The following is an 18,727-nucleotide window of genomic DNA, read 5'->3' on the forward strand; positions in this document are numbered from 1 at the left end:
CGCCTTGCAGAACCATGGTGCTTTTTCTAATCTTGCCTATAATTCACTACTGGAATAGCGCTCAGGTTCTACATCTGAGGGAAGTAGGGCTTTATATCTTTGTAGCAGCGTGGATAGGGGAAGAGTCTTCCTTTTGTACATAAAATCATGGACGAGAGAGAAGATCAGCTGATAAAATGCAATGTCATACGGTGACTGTATTGTTGCAGTGTAACTAGATGGGTTTGCTTTAAGTTTTGTTTTAGTCAAGTAGGAAGAAAGGCATGTTGAGTGGTAAACGACATCCTTAGCAATCAAATCTTCCACAGATATTCTGCGCAATGTGTCATCATCTCCTCCTTGAAGTGCTGCCTCCCTTCGATTGGTTGCTGTCGCAAGTGTTTTTATTTTATGAAGTTTCTTGTATTTCGTGTGTGTGTGTTCTCAATCGAACACTGGAACAGGATCAATCACTGAAGGACGTGCTTGCTCTGGTGGCTATAGAAGCAGGTGAATATGATGCTCTCTGATCAGATTAAGAGTCTGTCTTTTTTTCCTGGGTTCAATACAGCTCTGACGTGCCAAATCTGACTTGCTGATGTATTTATGAAAGCAACCCACGTGATAGAAAACTCATCCAGTAGCCATTGCTGACTTCTGCTGCCAGCATCACAGAATACTGTCTAGCGCCAGTGGCTTTTGGCAGTTTTGCAGTCTTTGGATTTGCTGGGCAAATAACACGTTTCAAAGTTGGTGAACAGTCTTTTTCTCTTTGATGTAAGCTTTAGAGGATTTGTATCCTCCATGCTTTCATATATTGTAACTTCCCTGTAGAGGTAAAATTCGCAAAGTATGTTGTTAGCATTATCACCACTGCTACCACCATTTTGTACACATATACAGACTTGTGCTAATTTAGATATAGATTAATTAATATATGGAGATATACCTATCTCATAGAGCTGGAAGGGACCCTGAAAGGTCATTGAGTCCAGCCCCCTGCCTTCACTAGTAGAACCAAGTACTGATTTTTGCTCAAGATTCCTAAGTGGCCCCTTCAAGGATTGAACTCACAACGCTGGGTTTAGCAGCCCAATGCTCAAGCCACTGAGCTATCCCTCTCCCCAATCTATATGTTAATATCAAAATTGCCATTTTGGTTTAGTGAGCACTTTGACTGAAGCCCAGTGAGAAGTTGTGTATTGTCATCTCTAACACTAATACTGTGCATAAGTGTCACCTTCAGCGCGAGACTGATCTGGTCATCACATTTCAATTGAAAAACATAGAAGATTATTATATTCACTTGTGAGGTACTTTGACCATTAAGAATATGCAAAGTCGAAGCATTTCATGTTAATATGTTGCAAAATGTAGATATTTCCCCATCTTTGCCACATACTAAGCAGCTTCATCATTAAAAAAAAAAAATACCGACCCTACAAAACCAATACAAATCTTTGAATAGTTTGTCCTGCGGTAGCTTTGACCAATAAACACAAACATATGGTGTAGAAATTAACTTAAACTGTAAAAACTGAAGTCAGTCATGCTATTGTGTTTCTGGCACTGCAATAAATGACAGTTTCTCTTTTTGGGTAGTATTGTTTCACCTTGCCTACGGGCTCATGGTACCACTTGACAGCTCCACATCAGATCTCAGTGTCAAGCAAAGATCAAATCAGCTTTTCAAATGACATCGAGTGTGGGGATGTGTAGGGTGGGTATATTCAACTCCAAAAATACAGCCCTTTTTGGAGAATTGCCTCGTGCCGACAGTGAACGCTAATAGACTAATGTGCAAAGTTTTCCATCTCTGACATGCAAGGCGAAAGGTCAGTCCTGGAAATGCAATTACACTGTAAAATGGGTAGCCGTAGAAGTTAGCTGAATGCAGAACAGCTTCCAATAAAATTGGGTTCTACCATAAATAAATGAAAACAACCTGCTTACTTAGCTTTAAGGGCTCAATCTTTCTTTTCATGGAAGCAGCATCTCTTATAAACAGAGGCAATATACATCCAAGCGTTTAATATCGTACAGCACATGTATGCGCGCGCACACACAAACGTGCACATTTTATCTCTTCATACATTTTCAGCCATGCATTTTTGAAAACAGACCGTTACTGCTAAATGTTGTATAAACAGAGAGCTGATTTACAGATGTGTCAGATAGAGGGCAGCAATTTGAGACCCTTCACTAGAAAAAAGCCCCAGGAGTGCGGAGGGTAGTCAGAAGACTTTGTAGCCTTCAGCCCTCTTAGAAAATCCCTGCAGATGAGGCTGAGGGTGTAGCCAAAGAAGGCAAATTTGGACATAGCCAGAGGGCAGAACGTAGCCACAGACCCCTCAGTCCAGCCACAAAGCTACCCGTCTGCAGGAGTGGGAGAAAGCAATGAATGAATGCCAGTGTAGCCATATTTGAGCTGTCATCCCAGCTTTCTTCCTGGCTCAGCCAGTGGAGGACAACATGCTGTTAGAGGCAGGTAAGCAGTTAAGGAGCCAGAGTTCCCAGGGAGTGGGAGAATGGGGCATGTCAAGGACATTTTCTTACATGATACATTCTCCAGCCGGGCTTTTGGAGAGGATGTCCAACCAAGTACTCTTTAGAGCTCAAGTAGAGAGATTCCTGCAGGTGTTCAGTAGCTTGATGATGCCACTTACATTCAAATAGGCCTATTTTGGCCTAGATTTCAATGAGTTTCCTCCTTTCCACGTGCATGCTTTGGTGAGATGGCTTCTCCCATAGAGGCTATTTATCCATTTGTGACGTTCCCCTGGTGTTATCTGGACTGGTGATCTGCTAGCTCACTCCAATCCTTGACTCTGGGAGCTCCTGCTCTGCTGTGAGAACCCCCACTCCTGGGCTGTTCACGCACAGCCTCTAGCATGTAAGCTGCTCTTGGATTGTGCAACCGAAACTAGCCAATATCTCCGGTCCCAGACACAACCCTAGGAACCACCGTCTTAGAATCATGGAATATCAGGGTTGGAAGGGACCTCGGGAGGTCATCTCAAAGCAGGACTAATCCCCAGACCCCTAAATGACCCCCTCAAGGATTGAACTCACAACCCTGGGTTTAGCAGGCCAATGCTCAAACCACTGAGCAATCCCTCCCCGCACTGGTCTTACAGTGTCCAGTTATGCCTGCTGTACACTGCAAACTTATATGAGTTCATCAATTTAACAAAGACATTTATATGTACCAGGCTTGTTATCCCAAAGGGAGTCTTTGACATGCTTCAAGCCAAACACACTGCTTTAGGTAAAATAAACAGATTTATTAACTACAATGATAGATTTTAAGTGATTATAAGTCAAACAAGTCAGATTTGGTCAAATGAAATAAAAGCAAAATGCATTCTAAGCATCTTAACACTTTCAGTGCCCTTACAACCTTAGATGCTTCTTACCACAGGCTGGCTGGTTGCTTTTCAGCCAGGCTCGCCCCTTTGATCAGCGCTTCAGCCGCTTGGTGTGGTGTCTGTAGATGTAGGTGGAAGAGAGAGAAAGAGCATGGCAAACATCTCTCCCCTTTATCATGTTATTTCTTCCCTCTTGGCCCCTTCTTCCCCCCCCCCCTTCAGAGTTAGGTGAGCATTATCCCAAACTGACCAAAGGAAGCGGGTGACTCATTTGAGAGTCCAACAGATCCTTTGTTGCTGCCTAGGCCAGTGTCCTTTGTTCCTGTGAGGCTGGGATGGGTTTGTTCCATACATGCCCTGATGAGGTGTGAACTGCCCCTCTGCTCTTGGAGAGTTTAGCCTGGGCCTGTTTTAAGCCATAAGGACACAGTTTCAGCCTCATAACTATATACATGAAATTGCCACTTATAACATTACTATAACAACAATGCTCAGTGCATCATGAGCCTTCCGAAGACACCCGACATGACAAACTTTGCATTGGATATCACACAATCATATTATAAGGATGAACATGGGGGTGCAGTGTATTCCCCCGAGGTACAGAACATCACACCATTGCAGTGTAAATTACCTTTAAGAGCACTTTACACAAGTATAGAGGAGGGGGAAAAGGCCCTGTCTTGACAGGCAACAAAGGCATGGTTTTCAATCATGTTAGCTCAGTTGCATTAGTTTGACACGCTTGAAAAGCTTGTTAAGACTCAGGCTAACAAATCTGAAGGCATCTCAGCTGGCCATGTTGTTGTCTGGCCTCCTTTTTTTTGCATTTAAGTTAAGCTAATGTTCTTGAGTTAATAAGGTTGAAAACCACACACTTCTTTTGCCCATCAAGACATGGCCAGATGGAGCCTTATGTCAGAGTTGCCTCAAAAGTTACACTTCAGTACCATTAAATATGCAAGTGACTTGCCTTTCAGGATATGTTGCTCCCAGTGGAAGTGCTGTTTTCATTATTATTGTCCTAGAATACCACCATGGTAGCATGTGGGTTTTCCACAGTGAACGTAATCAAAACAATCCCACATGCACATGGGTGCAGCAAAGCCCACTCCAGGACTGAGTGAATGGCCTAAGTGTAGATGCATTTCAACCTCCTCAGGGCTGTTCTCCACCAGCTTGTGGGGAGAACAACATATTTGTGCATGGAGTCACAGTGAGCACTCAATAGTAAATGGAGGCAGCACAAGTGGAGAACTAGACTACCACTATTCTGTGTAATCAGATCTAAATTTCAAACCAAATATACATAACGCTATCTAGACATTAGGATTTTTACTTGAATTTAAAATCAGGTCTGCCTAACAGCCTCATACTGGTTATATGAGTGGAATTTTAATATATATTAAAACAAAGACACAACTAGAGTTGTCCAGAAAATGACGATACCATTTCACAACTTCTGCGGTTTCTATATTTGGTTTCTGTTCCACATTGGAATGAAACCAAAACCTTTGGAAGGTTTCCTCAAAGTACAACTTGGTCATAACATCCATTTTCAGATCAGGTTTTTCCATCTCGCTCTCATGATCTCTCTCCCTTTAGAAAGTCCACCTTTCACCTGAGAAACCATCCTGTTGAAACTTCCATGGGTATAAGGGTTCGTGAAACATTTCAGTTCTGACACGACAACATTTTTCAATGAAAAATCATTTAGTTGAAAAGTTTCCAATGAGCTGTATAAACTCATGGAGTGTGTAAGGCTATGCAAGGGCACAGTTAAACATGAGAGACTGGAGTTTTCGAAGGAACCTACAGAACTTCCAGTGGATTTTGGCACCCAACTCCTTGAGGTTCATTGGGCACATGGGTAAGATTCAGGGACACTAAGAAAAAGAGGAACCTTGGCACAACACAAAAGAAAATGAGCAGAATGCCTTTAGACAGTCACAACAGCAGCAATGCTTCAGACCATGAGGCAAGACACTGACTGTTGGAGCAACCACATGTTGGTGTTGGACAACCAAATCTGAAATCTATGCTGCCTGTGGAAAAGTGATGTGGAAAGTAAATTTCCCAGCCTGGCCTCAGGTGTAATTTTAAATGTCTTTCAGCATTACCAAGTAGTTGTTTGGGTATTGTGATAGTCAATGAGTTGATATTGACTTAATGTAAGAGCCCAAACTAGTTTATAGTGGTTCTCAAACTTCTTTGATTGCGTACCCCTTCTTTGTATCCGTAGTCGCTTACGCGCCCCTCCCCCTGCAAGTACATATACTGCCGCCCAGTTCTGAGGGCAGAGTGGAGTGCAGTGACTGCTGGCCAGGTGCCCAGCTCTGAAGGCAGCACTCCGCCAGCAGCAGCACAGAGATAAGGGTGACAATGTGAAAAGTAATGTTCAATATCGCTTTTCACAGCAGACTTAGCGCCCCCCATTGCCTCCCTTACTTACTTCTGCGCTGCTGCTGCCACCCTGGGGCTGATAGCCGGAGCGCGGCTGCAGGAGTTGCAGGGGGAGTGCCTGAGCCCAAGTGGCGGGGCTCTGGTTGTCAGCTCTGGGGTGGTGGGGCTCTGGGTGTCCCCTTTATCCCTGCCTCCCGAGTGTGCACAACCCTTATACATGAGCCCCAGACACCTGGAGCTGACAGCCGGAGCTCTTAAAAAAAAAAAGCACACAGTTCGTGCCTCCCTTGACACATTCCCGTGCCTCCCTTGGGAGGCTCCCCCGCATAATTTGAGAACCACTGGTTTATAGTGACTGGAGAGGCATATTGACCTCAGCTTTGGGTTTTGTATACTCACTGAGATGTTTCTTTCTATTCCAATATACCACACTTCTTTAATACAGTGTAACAAGGCCATTTAGTTGTCATGATGTTGGTAAAAGAAAATTCTATGTTCTTCACTAGGTACTTAATTGATATAAATACAACAGCGTTTCATAAATTGGCAAATTTTACAGTGTTTTTCGTAACTCAACAAGTAAATATGAGAGAGCGTTGACACCGCAGGCGCTACTCTACAGATCTCTGATATTCACATCATGTCTCTGTTTCAAGTCGTGATGGCAGCTGCCATCTATATTTGGATGATTTGACCAAAAATAAGGAAATACTTTTACTCTGGGTTTTATGTGCCCCTTAGAGTAATATCTGATCAACCCTTTAAAGCATTTATCACCTCTACATCTAGGAAGTTATGTATCCATGAATGGAAGTTTCAGGCAAGCTTAATAATAGTGGTGCTACCAGCCCTGCCTATAATTCTACACGCTTTGTCAATTTCTAAAGCACAAATCAGCTTCATTTTAAGCAGTTTATAGGTATTAATGCAATTCCAGTACAGTAAGTCCATAACAGTGCCTATTCGCCATTCATGTTGTTTAATTGCATTATTTATTGTTAGATAAAATTATCGGATTTTGGGTTCTGTGCCCAAGTTTCCAAGGAAGTTCCGAAAAGGAAATCTCTTGTTGGAACACCATACTGGATGGCACCGGAGGTGATATCCAGACTGCCTTATGGAACGGAGGTAAGCATAACAAGTGCATTGTTCCCTGCTGCAATGTCCGGCTGATGCAACCGCTTCCTCACAAAACAAGTACAATTTTAAGTGACTTCATCGCTCACTGTCTAGAGATGTATAGTTTTGATTACGTTTAATACAGTAAAAAAACATGCACTAAATTGTAATCACTGCATGTGCAATAAAGTAGCAATAGATGGTACCTCAAAGCAGCAACATTATACAGGGACGTGTCATAAAACGTGAATCCCTGGGGATGCGATCAAACAGTAATAAATAGAATTTATGTTTAGAATGTTATACAACGCAGCCTCTATGTGTATTTTTAGCTTAGGTGATATAATTAAAGGGAATTGCCATAATTTTCTCATTAACGAATGCATTGTAATACTCTTATCACTTACGCCAGAGGGCTGATTTTCAAACACAGGCATGTGCAATTACATGTAGAGCCCTGCACGGTTACAAATTCATACCCGCGGATGTGGATATCCACTGATATAAATCGGTATCCATGGAACCACAGGGCTCTCCCAGGAACTACAGTGGCGAAAGGAGCAGAACGTGGGGCCAGCCTGGCTGAACTGCCCTCAGCCCCGCCCCCAGCCCCACCCCCGTCCCTTCCACGGAACTGTCTGCCTCTCCTGTCTGGGGGCATGTGCACCGCTTGAACACACTAGCATGACCATGGACAGCTGCGGGTAAGACTGGTGCCTGCCCCAGTGGGCAGGGGTGGGGATGGTACAGCTCTGCCAGAGTTGCTACCAGCGCACGGCGCTGGCTCCTGGAAGCGGCTGCCCCACGTACTGCTCCGTTTGCTGCTGCGGTTCCCACAAGAGCCCTGCGGTTCCGCAGATACCGATTGATAGCCGTGGATATCCGCATCCGCGGGTATAAATCTGTCTCCATGCAGGGCTCTAAGTACATGTACAAAAAATGCAAGCCTAACTGTGCATGCTGTATGCACGTTTAGTTACCACCCTTGCACCTGTGACTCAAGCATTGGCATGTATAAACGGCCAGTTACACGGGTCACTTGCCATTTGTGTTGTTGTTTTGGTTTGGTCATTATTTGTAGTGCGATTGAGCCCTGAACCTAAACCAGGACCCCACTGTGCTGGACGTGTTACAAACACAACAAGAAGATGGTCCCGGACTCCAAAGGACTAACACTGGGTGCAGTTAGCCAGATTGTGATCAGGGTGGGATTTTTAAAAATGCCCAGCATTGTCCTCACTCTGCTCAGTGGTAACGAGCTAAGCCAGGGTTGAGCGGTTTTGAAAATCCCACTCACATTTCACACGCATTGCAACTAATTGCATCCACTCATGCCCTACTTTCCACTCAGAACATAAACTAGACAGTGTTTTACTCTCTCTCCAACTTTCTTGCCATTTCTTAACAAATGGGGATTTCCTCCCATAAACATCTGATGTCAGGTGCTGATCTTTCCATGCCCTTGTGCAGAATCTGAATGATTCTTCATAGGAGGGCCCATTATACCAAGCTGTAGACCAGGGGTCTCAAAGTCCCGGCCCGTGGGCCATCTGCGGCCCAAGAATCTCCCCACTGCACCCCGCAGCTCCCATTGGCTGGGGGAGAGGGACAGAGATACTATCACTAGTCGCCAGGCAGAGTCAGCCATGGAGGCAACATCACTTTTTACCACAATGAATATAAACAAGTCAAAATACCGAACACAACTATCTGATGCACACTTTGCTGCAATCCTGAAGGTTGAACTGCTCAGTCACTGAGACCAAACATCAACAAACTGACAGAACTGAAGCGTTGCCAGGTGTCTGGCAAATACTAAAAACTCTCTGGCAGGCGAAGAATTGTATAAAGTTGTATGACAGTTTTATTATTTCTAAGAAATGCGAAATAAAAAATACAATGTAAACATTGAAAAGTTTCAGAGTAGCAGCCGTGTTAGTCTGTATCCGCAAAAAGAAGAACAGGAGGACTTGTGGCACCTTACCTTAGAGACTAACAAATTTATTAGAGCATAAGCTTTCGTGGACTACAGCCCACTTCTTCGGATGCATATCCATATGCAGTATATGCATATGCATCCGAAGAAGTGGGCTGTAGTCCACGAAAGCTTATGCTCTAATAAATTTGTTAGTCTCTAAGGTGCCACAAGTCCTCCTGTTCTTCTAATATAAACATTTTATTTTCTGAACACCATCTTCAGTGACATTATTGGCCCGCTGGGAGGATTTGAGGACTGGCACTGGCCCTTAGGTAAATTGAGTGTGAGACCCCTGCTGTAGACAATCTAGGTGAAGTCAGAAGCACTTCATGGCTGACCGTGACCCTTAACTGTCCAGATGTCGGTGAAGAAGTCAGAAAATTGCAAAATGAAGTGTGCAAAAACCTCAGTCTGAAGGTTCTGTAGGTTCATGCCTGAAGAAAATGCTGAGTTATGTAGGAGGTTTACTTGGATAGTGATAAACTCCTACAGAGGAATAATAAGGAGGTTAGGATTAGGTCCCAAATGAAAATGAATAACCAATACATAACACACAGAATAAAAGATAATTGTTAATGCTCTTCTGCACTGGGCTCGAATGATGGAAGGGCAGTTTCACCCATGACCTTTGCTGTGGTCTGGTCTGCAGACTTCAGCTTTGAAAATTTGTCCTTCAATTGTATATTTTATCTTCCGTGAGGAAAAAAGCAGATCCTGATTTTTGGTCCTTCAGGGCAGAAAATTTCAACAGATCCTACGTATATGCAGTTATGATTTAGCTGTGGACTTATTTTAAAGAACTTGGCAATCCTTCATGAGCCATTCTTCATGCACCATATGGCTGTTGTCTGACAAACAGGCATTTCTATGATGGCTAGACCGTGCAGTCAGACTTTCAGAGTTACAGCTCATCAGTATTTCTGAAGAACTGATGAAAAAAACCTCCCATCTGGTTGCGAGGGCTTGGGGCGGGGTGTGGGGGGAATAGAATCTAGTGCAAAGCTCTCAAAACATTATACTTCCACACTATCATTTGTGATCCAATGTATGAAAGAAAATAACCTGTATGTTATTTTCCCACTTGGATGCTTATGTAGAAATATTTAACCAGTTTAGAAGATTTCTGATTAACCCTAATTTTTGTCTGTTACTGTGAATGAGGGAGGATAGTTCTCTCAAATTAAGCACCACAGCGGCATGGGTTACATTTACTCTCAAAGAGGCTGCAATTCATCTCAAAGTATGGTCAACTCACCCATTAAGATGAGTAGCAGTGACAATTTCTGTGACTCAGGGAACTATTTTGAGAACTGCCAAACTGTCAGGTGAATAGACCATTCATAGCTTTTATTGGGGGACCTTCAGATGAGACTAGAAAGGAGTTGGCTGTACAGACTCACAGGTGTTATGTGATGTTATTACCCATTTGTTACTGAGTCACAGGATTTCAGAACTGGAGATCACTATGGATTTATAAAAAAAATTATTCCTTTCTCTGAGTAATGACAGTGACTCACAGTTTCCCATCCAAAGAAGTGACTTTTAACTCTCTTTTTTTACTCCACATGGTAGTAGGGTTTAGCATATTTTTATTTGATTTTATATTATCTATGATAACAGCTAAGATGAAGACATAACTGATGCACACAAGCCGGGAAATGAGTCATGCTTTAAAGCTGTAAGCAAGAGGCTGTATCTACCCATAATGCAGAGTGGGACAAATTCTGTTCTATGTTAGAGCGGTGTAAAACCAGAAAAATGCCACTGTCATCTCTGTTACTCTGGATTTACTGCATGTAACTGAGAGCCAACTCTGGCCTAATGTGTGTGGCGCTCAGTACACAAATGGTATGGGGCCCGATGGTCATTGATGCCAAGGGTAGGCCTAGACTCGGAGCTGGAGGTATGATCCCACAGCTCGCATAGACATACCCACACTAGCTCTCACTCAGCTAGTATGCTAAAAATGGTTGTGTAGCCACTGGCAGTGGTGAGCAGCAGCGCGGGTTAGCTACCCCAAGTACATACCCACAGGCTTCAGGTGGGTCTACACTCAGCATGGCTAGCCCAGGTCCCCACTCACTGCTGCCCATGCTACAGTGGCTACACCACCGTTTTTAGCACGCTAGTTCAATGCGAGCTAGAGCAAGTATGTCTATACAAGCTTTGGAATCAAACCCATGTTTAGACATACCCTTTGGCCGCTTTACACTATTCAAGCAGTGTAGAGGGGCTTTAAAATGTGCCTAAGGTATTTACTCCACTTTAAACCCCCTTTACACTGCCAGTAGCATTAATGGAAATGAGAATCAGGCCCATTATTAGTCAATACGGAGCTTAGTAGGCTTAAAATAGCTGGTTTTGTGGCAGTTAAATTATACTCTGCTCTTCAAATATTCTCATAAACATACAGTGTTCTAGATGCTCTATAGGACAGATCTTCAGCTGGTGTAAATCAAAGTTTTTCCATTGCAGTCAATGGCCCTTATTTGGATCTGACACATACTAGTGCAAATCTGGCCCATGCTGGTGGACATGTTTATTGGCCTCAATCAATTTTGCTGATTTGCACCAGCTGAGGATCTGGCCCATAATTTATTGCGAATTCCTTTCAGTCTATGCTTTTTTCTCAGTAGCAAAATGTATTAACAGTGGGTAAAAAGCTAGCAGCCATCTCAACGGAGCATCCGTTTTTAAGCAGAAGGTCCCATTGAAACAAACAGAACATACTGCATAAAAAGCAATGGTATTATAGGGCGGGGAAGACTGAACATCTCAAAATGCTCATCCTTGTATATGTGTTTGTCTATTAGTTGCACAGTTCAACAGCTGTTGGTCCATTGCAGGTGGATATCTGGTCACTTGGTATCATGGTAATAGAAATGATAGATGGAGAACCACCTTATTTCAATGAGCCACCGCTCCAAGCAATGCGCAGAATCCGAGATAACTTACCCCCACGAGTGAAGGACATCCATAAGGTGAGCATGCTCATGGTTATATGGAGTCATGCACATATTAAGGTCAACCAAATCCATAACCTAATCATGATGGCTAGCTTGTGACTTCAGGCACATCCCTGAGCATTGGGTGGTGCATAAACTGGGTATAGTAGTATTCTGTGGGGTTATACCAAGAGTAGATTACTACCCACTCCATCCTGTGCTGGCTTAGTTACTCTGGACACTGAATTGGGAGTGGGATAGGCTGGAATCTAAGCTCCATTCATTCGCCACCTCTGCCCACCCACCAACTCTGGGGATAGAGTAAGTGGGTGAGCAGCCCTATGTATTTCTCCACATCCAAACTCAAACTCCAAGTGGCCTGTGAAGGGGAGTCCTACTCCTTTGCATGGCCTGATAGAGTCAGCATTTGGCCCTCAGTAATAAGAAAAACTGACCAGGCTTACTGCTGTGCTAATTCATTTTATACCGAGTCATGTTAAGTGCCATGTTCTGATCTCTTTCCCCACTCACGCCACATGACTTCTTAATGTACTCATATAGGGAAGATAAGTGCCCTTTCAGTCCTATATATGTACTAACTGTAATTCCTGTCGCAATTCTGCATGCCCTTAACTTATATTTTAATTGACTTTCCAGCAAAGCTGGTTTGAAAAGCCACTCAGGCGTGGCAAGTTACTTACTTTGTCTGCTTTTCATAATGTCAATGTGATGTTGCAGGTTTCCTCGGTGCTCCGAGGGTTCTTAGATCTGATGTTGGTGAGGGAGCCCTCCCAGAGAGCAACAGCACAAGAACTATTAAGACATCCGTTTTTGAAACTGGCAGGCCCTCCTTCTTGTATTGTGCCACTCATGAGGCAATACAGGCACCGTTGAATTCAGTGAATTTTCAGGAGGCGGCGTGTACAAAAGTTGGAGAAAGACTTGCCAAGGAATCCAGAGCTTGTGTGGAAACCATGGGGAAGTGCAACACTACAGAAATTTATCAGAGTCAGAACAGCTCTATGGAAATAATACAGTGTACAAAACAATGAGGTGCTCTCCTGGGTTATAAAGGACTTGCGACGTTCCTTCGCCACTAAATCAGTCATCTGTTGGCTTCTAGCACTGTCGCATGAAGCACGTTTTCCACAGGTAGTCATCTCTTAGCCTTTCAGCCATCAAAGCAGACGGACTCAATTACACATGTGGTTGTGGGGGAGGGGGCGAAAGATAATAGATTATAGCACAACCGGGATAAAACACCAGAATTTTATTGAAAAAGTAAACGCTATGACACTTCTATTTCAGAAGAACACTTTTCTGGCAAAAAAAGCACTTTTGATCTCAATCATAGCAGTGTAATGTATTTTGAAATGAATTTGTAATTTTCTGTATAGTACTTTTTTGATAATTTACAGTACTTTGATGTTATGTACCCATCGTGCTAGTTGAAGTAATAAGAGGAACTTAGCAAGCGTTTGAACAAAACCTTTCCTACTTTTTTATCCCTTTTGAAAACAGAAAAAAAAAAAAAACCTTTAGGAACTTAGAATGTTGGCAGATTTTCCAGGAATTTAAATAACAGACACAGAGATGGGTGCAGACAGTACTGATAAAAATGATGCTTTTCCCATCACACCACTGAAATTATAGTTTTAAAGATTTGAACATTTCTGGAATCACTAGATCGGATGAGATGATTACAGTCACACAATAGAAAGAAGTGCTTATGTTGAATGTTATAAATTATGAGGTTTTGTTTCATATCATTATTTTCAGAGCCATGTATCTTAGTACATCAAACTCACGTACATCTGTTCAAGAGATGGTTAATGAGAAAGGATCATCTACTAGCAATACGGCAGATTTTTCATTTAGTCTATACTGACCTCGTTATCACAAAATAATCCCCATTATTTATATCGTGTCAGAAGTCAGAAATTGACTGTAGAGGTCAAGTTACCAAGCGGGTATTTTCCAAATTTCAAACAGACTGTTGTAATAATGTTATGATGTGTTTTCCATATAGAAAAAGTTGTGCTGCTGTGTAGACCTTTCTGAATGTTGATAGAACAGTTGACTACTACAATAAATTTTGTGTTGCTTGTTGGATGAACTTGCATGTTAATTGTAGGCCTACGTAGATTTGCCTTTAAAATTTTTAGAAGTGTGTCATGATTATTTCAATTATAAATAAATTTTATTTATTAATGATTAGTTCATTTTAATTATGCATAATACAAAAGCCATGTCTTTTCCAAATCGTTTTTTCTTACTGACCTCACTTTGCTCTACGATGATAAACATCAATAATCCAGTTTTGTGGAAACACTCTGATTAGTTTGTTTCTTATTATGGAATTTTGTTGTGAATAACTTGTTCATTATTTATTGTAATAAAATATAAACAAAACCCACAGCTCTGGCATGCTGCTGAGCTGAACTTTCTGAGTTTTCTTCTCAGAAAGAGATTTTGCCAATGGCAAAGAAGAGCCTTCATTTTTATACCATAAAAAAGTTAGAGCAAACAAGAGAAACAAAATCAAACAAGAATGTTAAATGTTTAGTAAATCCTCTACAATTTGCATATCATGATATGTTTCTTTCTTAGATTAATATTGTTTGCATATTTTAACTTTGCAAAATATACCTAGTCCTGTGTGTGGTCCTGAGCTCTATTAATTCTCTTTGAAGTCAGTGGGAACTGAGGACACTCGACATCTCAAAGAATGGAGCTCGTAGGGCCTAGTTCTGCACTCTTTATTAAGGTGAAAAGGGTCTCCGAAAAGACTGGCTCAGATTGCTGGACTGGGTCTGAAGAGAACATGCCACACTCCTGGTGTCGCCAAGCAACTGATAGCCAGTAACAGCCTTCCTTGACTGGAGAGCTCTGGTTGTTTGAGTCCCAGCATTTCTTACAAACCATGAGGGTGAAGATTAGAATTATGCCTCCATGTTTACTGCTCCCCCCCACCATTTGCAATGGGAGTGTTGCCTGAATCTCACCCACAGAATCTTTCTGTACAAGACACTATGAAATTAAGTCTACAAAAAGAGAAAACGCTCATATTCTGTGGTCTTGACAACTCAGGAAAAATGCTACATCAATAAAGACAATAACATACAATTAGAACCATTATATTAGCCACAAAATTCAAACTTTTAATCATCTTTGAATAAAATAATGGTTTTGAGATTCAGCACATTTTAAACAGTACAAGTGGAGAATTTTGTGTAATTTTCTAATCACTAGATATTTTTAAACAGTATTCATCGAGTTTACTAAAAGTTATTGTCAGCTGAAAAGGTTTTGTGAGCTCCAGCTACTGGTGGAAAAAAATCCACATGCAAATAAAAACTTAAATGTTTGCATTTTTCTTGTGTTTTTCCTGCCTCTTCTGTGTTTCCCTGCGTTCAAAATGCTGAGCAATATTTCCTTTGCAAGAGAGAGTGGTTCTTTTTAAAGTTCTGTTGACTTCATCCTCTAGTAATTTATGAGAGCTATCAGTCTGAAGGGGCACTTGAATAAAAAAATGTATAAACGGACTTGTCCATTTTCTTTCAACCTGGGCAACTCGGAAGGCAGACAATGATGGAGGATTAAAACAGAGAATGTGCAGAGCCTGTATGGAGTTCTGATGACTGAGTTGTTCTGAAGGGATAATAAGAAAAAGAAAACAAAATACAAAGATAAAAATTTTAATATCAAGGTCAGTAAATTTCAGCATTAATTTTTATTGGAAACTTCCGCTCAATTGCAACATGTATCTGCAGTTATTAGTCTGACTGTTTTTAAAGATGCTGTAACAGGGTCCTTCTGTGGACTCACCTTTTTTAGTTGATTACCCGAAAGCCTATAAGGAAAAGTTCATAGAGCTCTGCTGACGCCCTGTGGCAGATGTAGCTTGTAAACTCCACCCTAGACAGAAGAGAGATTGGAGTGGCCTTTGACACAGAGGAATCTAAACTGAGGCTGAGCAGATCCAAAGAGCCATCATATGAGCTTGCGGAGGCTTCAGTTTGTTGTTTATCATATTAACTTGTTAATAAAACCAAACCCCAGAAATAGGATGAGTTTTGACCCTGTGCCGCTGGTATTGACTGTGTATGGGAGCAACTTTGGAATAACATCTTTTCCCATAGTGCTACGAACCCGATTAGGCTCCATGTTGGACTCATCTTTAATAACCTCAGGTGAAATTCTGCCCTTGACTGAAGTTCATGAGAGTTTTGCCATTGACGTCAATGGGAACAGAATTTCACTCCTGGTCTGGGAGTCTGTTGGATTACAGATAAAACCATTCACCACCGCTCTCTCACTGAAAGCTACTGAGCTACTCTCTCAGCACGCCTAGATAAATACAGTGTCTTGTGCTTTGCCGGTGTAATTTACTAGGCTGTGCGCATGATATTTCAAGAATGAGAAGGTACCTTCCAACTGTAACATTCCAGTGGTAACATATCCAAATGACAAGAAAGGTAGCATGATGCACCTCAGCACCTGTTATTGTCAATGAGTTACTTTATTGGCTGACGTCATTGCTGTCTCTGCATAAGCACCTAAAGATCTAGAATGAATTACGAGAAATAAACAAGAGGAGAAATGAATGAATTCTGAATATAAGGGACATCACAATAATGTTCAGTGCAAATCAGGAAGAAAAATAAAAAATGTCATAGGTTAGAATTAATAGTTGTTCCAGATGAGTCAGCTGATACATGCAAATCTAAACTGACAAGCAAGGAATAGTGGGTTGAAAGACTAAATGCTAGATTGAAAACCTTTGGAAGACAGAAAAATCAAGCTTAATCTGCTTAAACAATACAATTTCAGAGGAGTTTACTGCTAACCATTACATATAGTGAAGAGCAGACATGGTGAAGTATAAAGTGGTCTACACAATATGAAAGAGCACTTCGTTAGCATTTCATGCAAATGGAAGAAAACAAATGGATGAGACTGAACCCCAAGGTGAAAGATATGTCAGTGATTGCAGTTAAGTAGAAATGAACTAAGCATGTCACAAAAAGAAGAGCCAGGAAGACAGACTGGAAATACAATTAGATGCATACCAATGGGTGGTAAGTTCAGCATGGCCCCCTAGCATCCACATGTACAGCCACATCAGAGGTGGCCCCACGTGTAAGAATGCATGAGTCCTGTAGCTGTGCAAGCAGGGAGGATTCTTGTGTGCAAGACGATCACAGTCCGGTCAAGTGTGTCCAAAGGGGTTTATGGACTGGCTATCCCCTCCTTTCAGATTCCAGCATCAGCCGCATAAAATGAGCTCGCTACAAAAGAGAATCAGCCTTTTGATTAGCAAGGCTATCAGATACTGCTCTCGGCGACAGCAGCAGAAATCTGAAGGGACATCATTGTCCTTGAAACACTGAGGTAGATTAATAAGCATGTGAATGAGAGCAGAATCTGGCCCACTGCTTCTAATGGTCCTGTAGGAGACTGGGCCAGGCAACAATAAATGTCTACTATGTAGATTTCTTGCTAGAGCTTAATCCCAGCCCTACAGTTACATTCCTGTGTAGGAGCGATCCATCCAGGCTTCCCTCATTCCCAATATGATCTCACCACAGGTATGAATTGCGCCTATTGGCTTGAGAGATTCATAACCCACCAGGGGAGCAATGGGGCCCGCAGAGTCAAGGATTTCATTGGTTAGTGCTGCTCTTCTTCTTCCCTCCTTTTGGTCACGCTCTTGCTTTGTCTATCACACACACACACACACACACACACGCACACACTTCCTTCCTTCCTTCCCTCCCTCCCTCCCTCCCTCCCTCCCTATTTCCTCTTCTGGCTCTTTCCCCCTTTCCTTCCCTCGCCTCCATTCCCAGCACTTGGATTAGCTTAGAGGAGAGAGAAGACCAGAACACGGCCGCACAAGGAGGAGGCAGGCGCTTGGCTCCGGTGCTATGCCTGTGCAGTTATGTCTGAGCCCTGGCTGCAGTGTGGAAGCATGCCTGGAGTCAGTTTCACACTGCAGCTGCTGCTTCTGGGGGGCGGGGGAGTACTGCATAGACACATGATTGGAATAGAAAACAAAGGCACAGACAGAATGGTGCTTTTCTGTTGGCGCTCTGGCAGGGGGCTCCTGGTGCATCATCTGCCCCTACCGCCTCTGGGTGCCTGAAGCCATCTCTGCTGAAATGGACTGTAAAAAAGACAAATGACAGCTCAGGGGCTCGTTTGGCATCTGCCTGTTTTCTTTTCGCACTTGGATGTAAAATCACTGAGCAGATGTTTGCAGCTTTACGCCCATTCCTGGCTGGAAGAGTGACAACAACAAGGAAGGCAAAGGCAGAGGAGACATGCGGAGAAAAGCAGCGAGAACAGGCGAGCATCTCAGCACCAGGGAACGGTTCCATTAATATAAAAAGGGGGGGAGCGCAGCGGCAAATGCTGCTGCATCTACGGTAGAGAAAAGGGTAGGTGAAATCATTCCCTTCAGCGCTTCCATCTGCTAGAGCTAGCAGGGGCTTTTGGGGCTTTCAGGCCAGGCTGGAGTCTGATTAGAAAAAGGGTCTTTCCCATTCTACTTATACACAGCAACAGTCTCAGCTCTTCATCTTGCTCCTCTCCATCAGGGGTATACGTAGCTGTGCTGCTAGAATTTCCCATGGCGAATTCTGATGACTTAGAGGGTACGTCAACAACCAGCTTCCGTGATTCTAAGTCAGATCCTGCCTCTAATGATGGTGGCACAAACCCAGAGCACCTGCACTTGAAGTTTGAAAGCCCAAAGACCAAAGCTTTATCACAGTAAGAGCTGTCACTTCTCTTCCTGCAGACATGGGGGAAAATAAGACCTGAGTGTGACTAACATTAATGACACTGACTGGACCACGTTGCAGTTCAGCTGCTCACTATGGTCATCTTTAGCATACTGCTGTGGAATGAAACCTTTGGGGTAGGCGATA

The 18,727-nt window shown here is 42.7% G+C and overlaps 1 protein-coding gene across 22 annotated transcripts in view; it reads left to right on the top strand.

Moving 5' to 3' along the window:
- PAK5 (p21 (RAC1) activated kinase 5) overlaps positions 1-15,168 on the top strand; it is a 188,872-nt gene extending 173,704 nt beyond the window's left edge. For 12 of the 22 annotated variants that reach the window (XM_065589794.1, XM_065589784.1, XM_005287413.5 and 9 more), the window contains 3 exons: positions 6,753-6,878; positions 11,694-11,828; positions 12,531-15,168. In XM_065589794.1, the coding sequence (XP_065445866.1) occupies positions 6,753-6,878; positions 11,694-11,828; positions 12,531-12,686 (417 nt within the window). In that variant the 3' untranslated portion in view covers positions 12,687-15,168. Of the gene's footprint in view, positions 1-6,752; positions 6,879-11,660; positions 11,829-12,530 lie in introns of all 22 variants that reach the window. The other 10 variants (XM_042846889.2, XM_042846868.2, XM_042846859.2 and 7 more) reach the window with 2 other exon arrangements.
- Positions 15,169-18,727: the final 3,559 nt, after the last annotated feature.

The sequence above is a fragment of the Chrysemys picta genome, chromosome 3, assembly GCF_011386835.1.
Source record: "Chrysemys picta bellii isolate R12L10 chromosome 3, ASM1138683v2, whole genome shotgun sequence".
Classification (NCBI taxonomy): domain Eukaryota; kingdom Metazoa; phylum Chordata; order Testudines; family Emydidae; genus Chrysemys; species Chrysemys picta.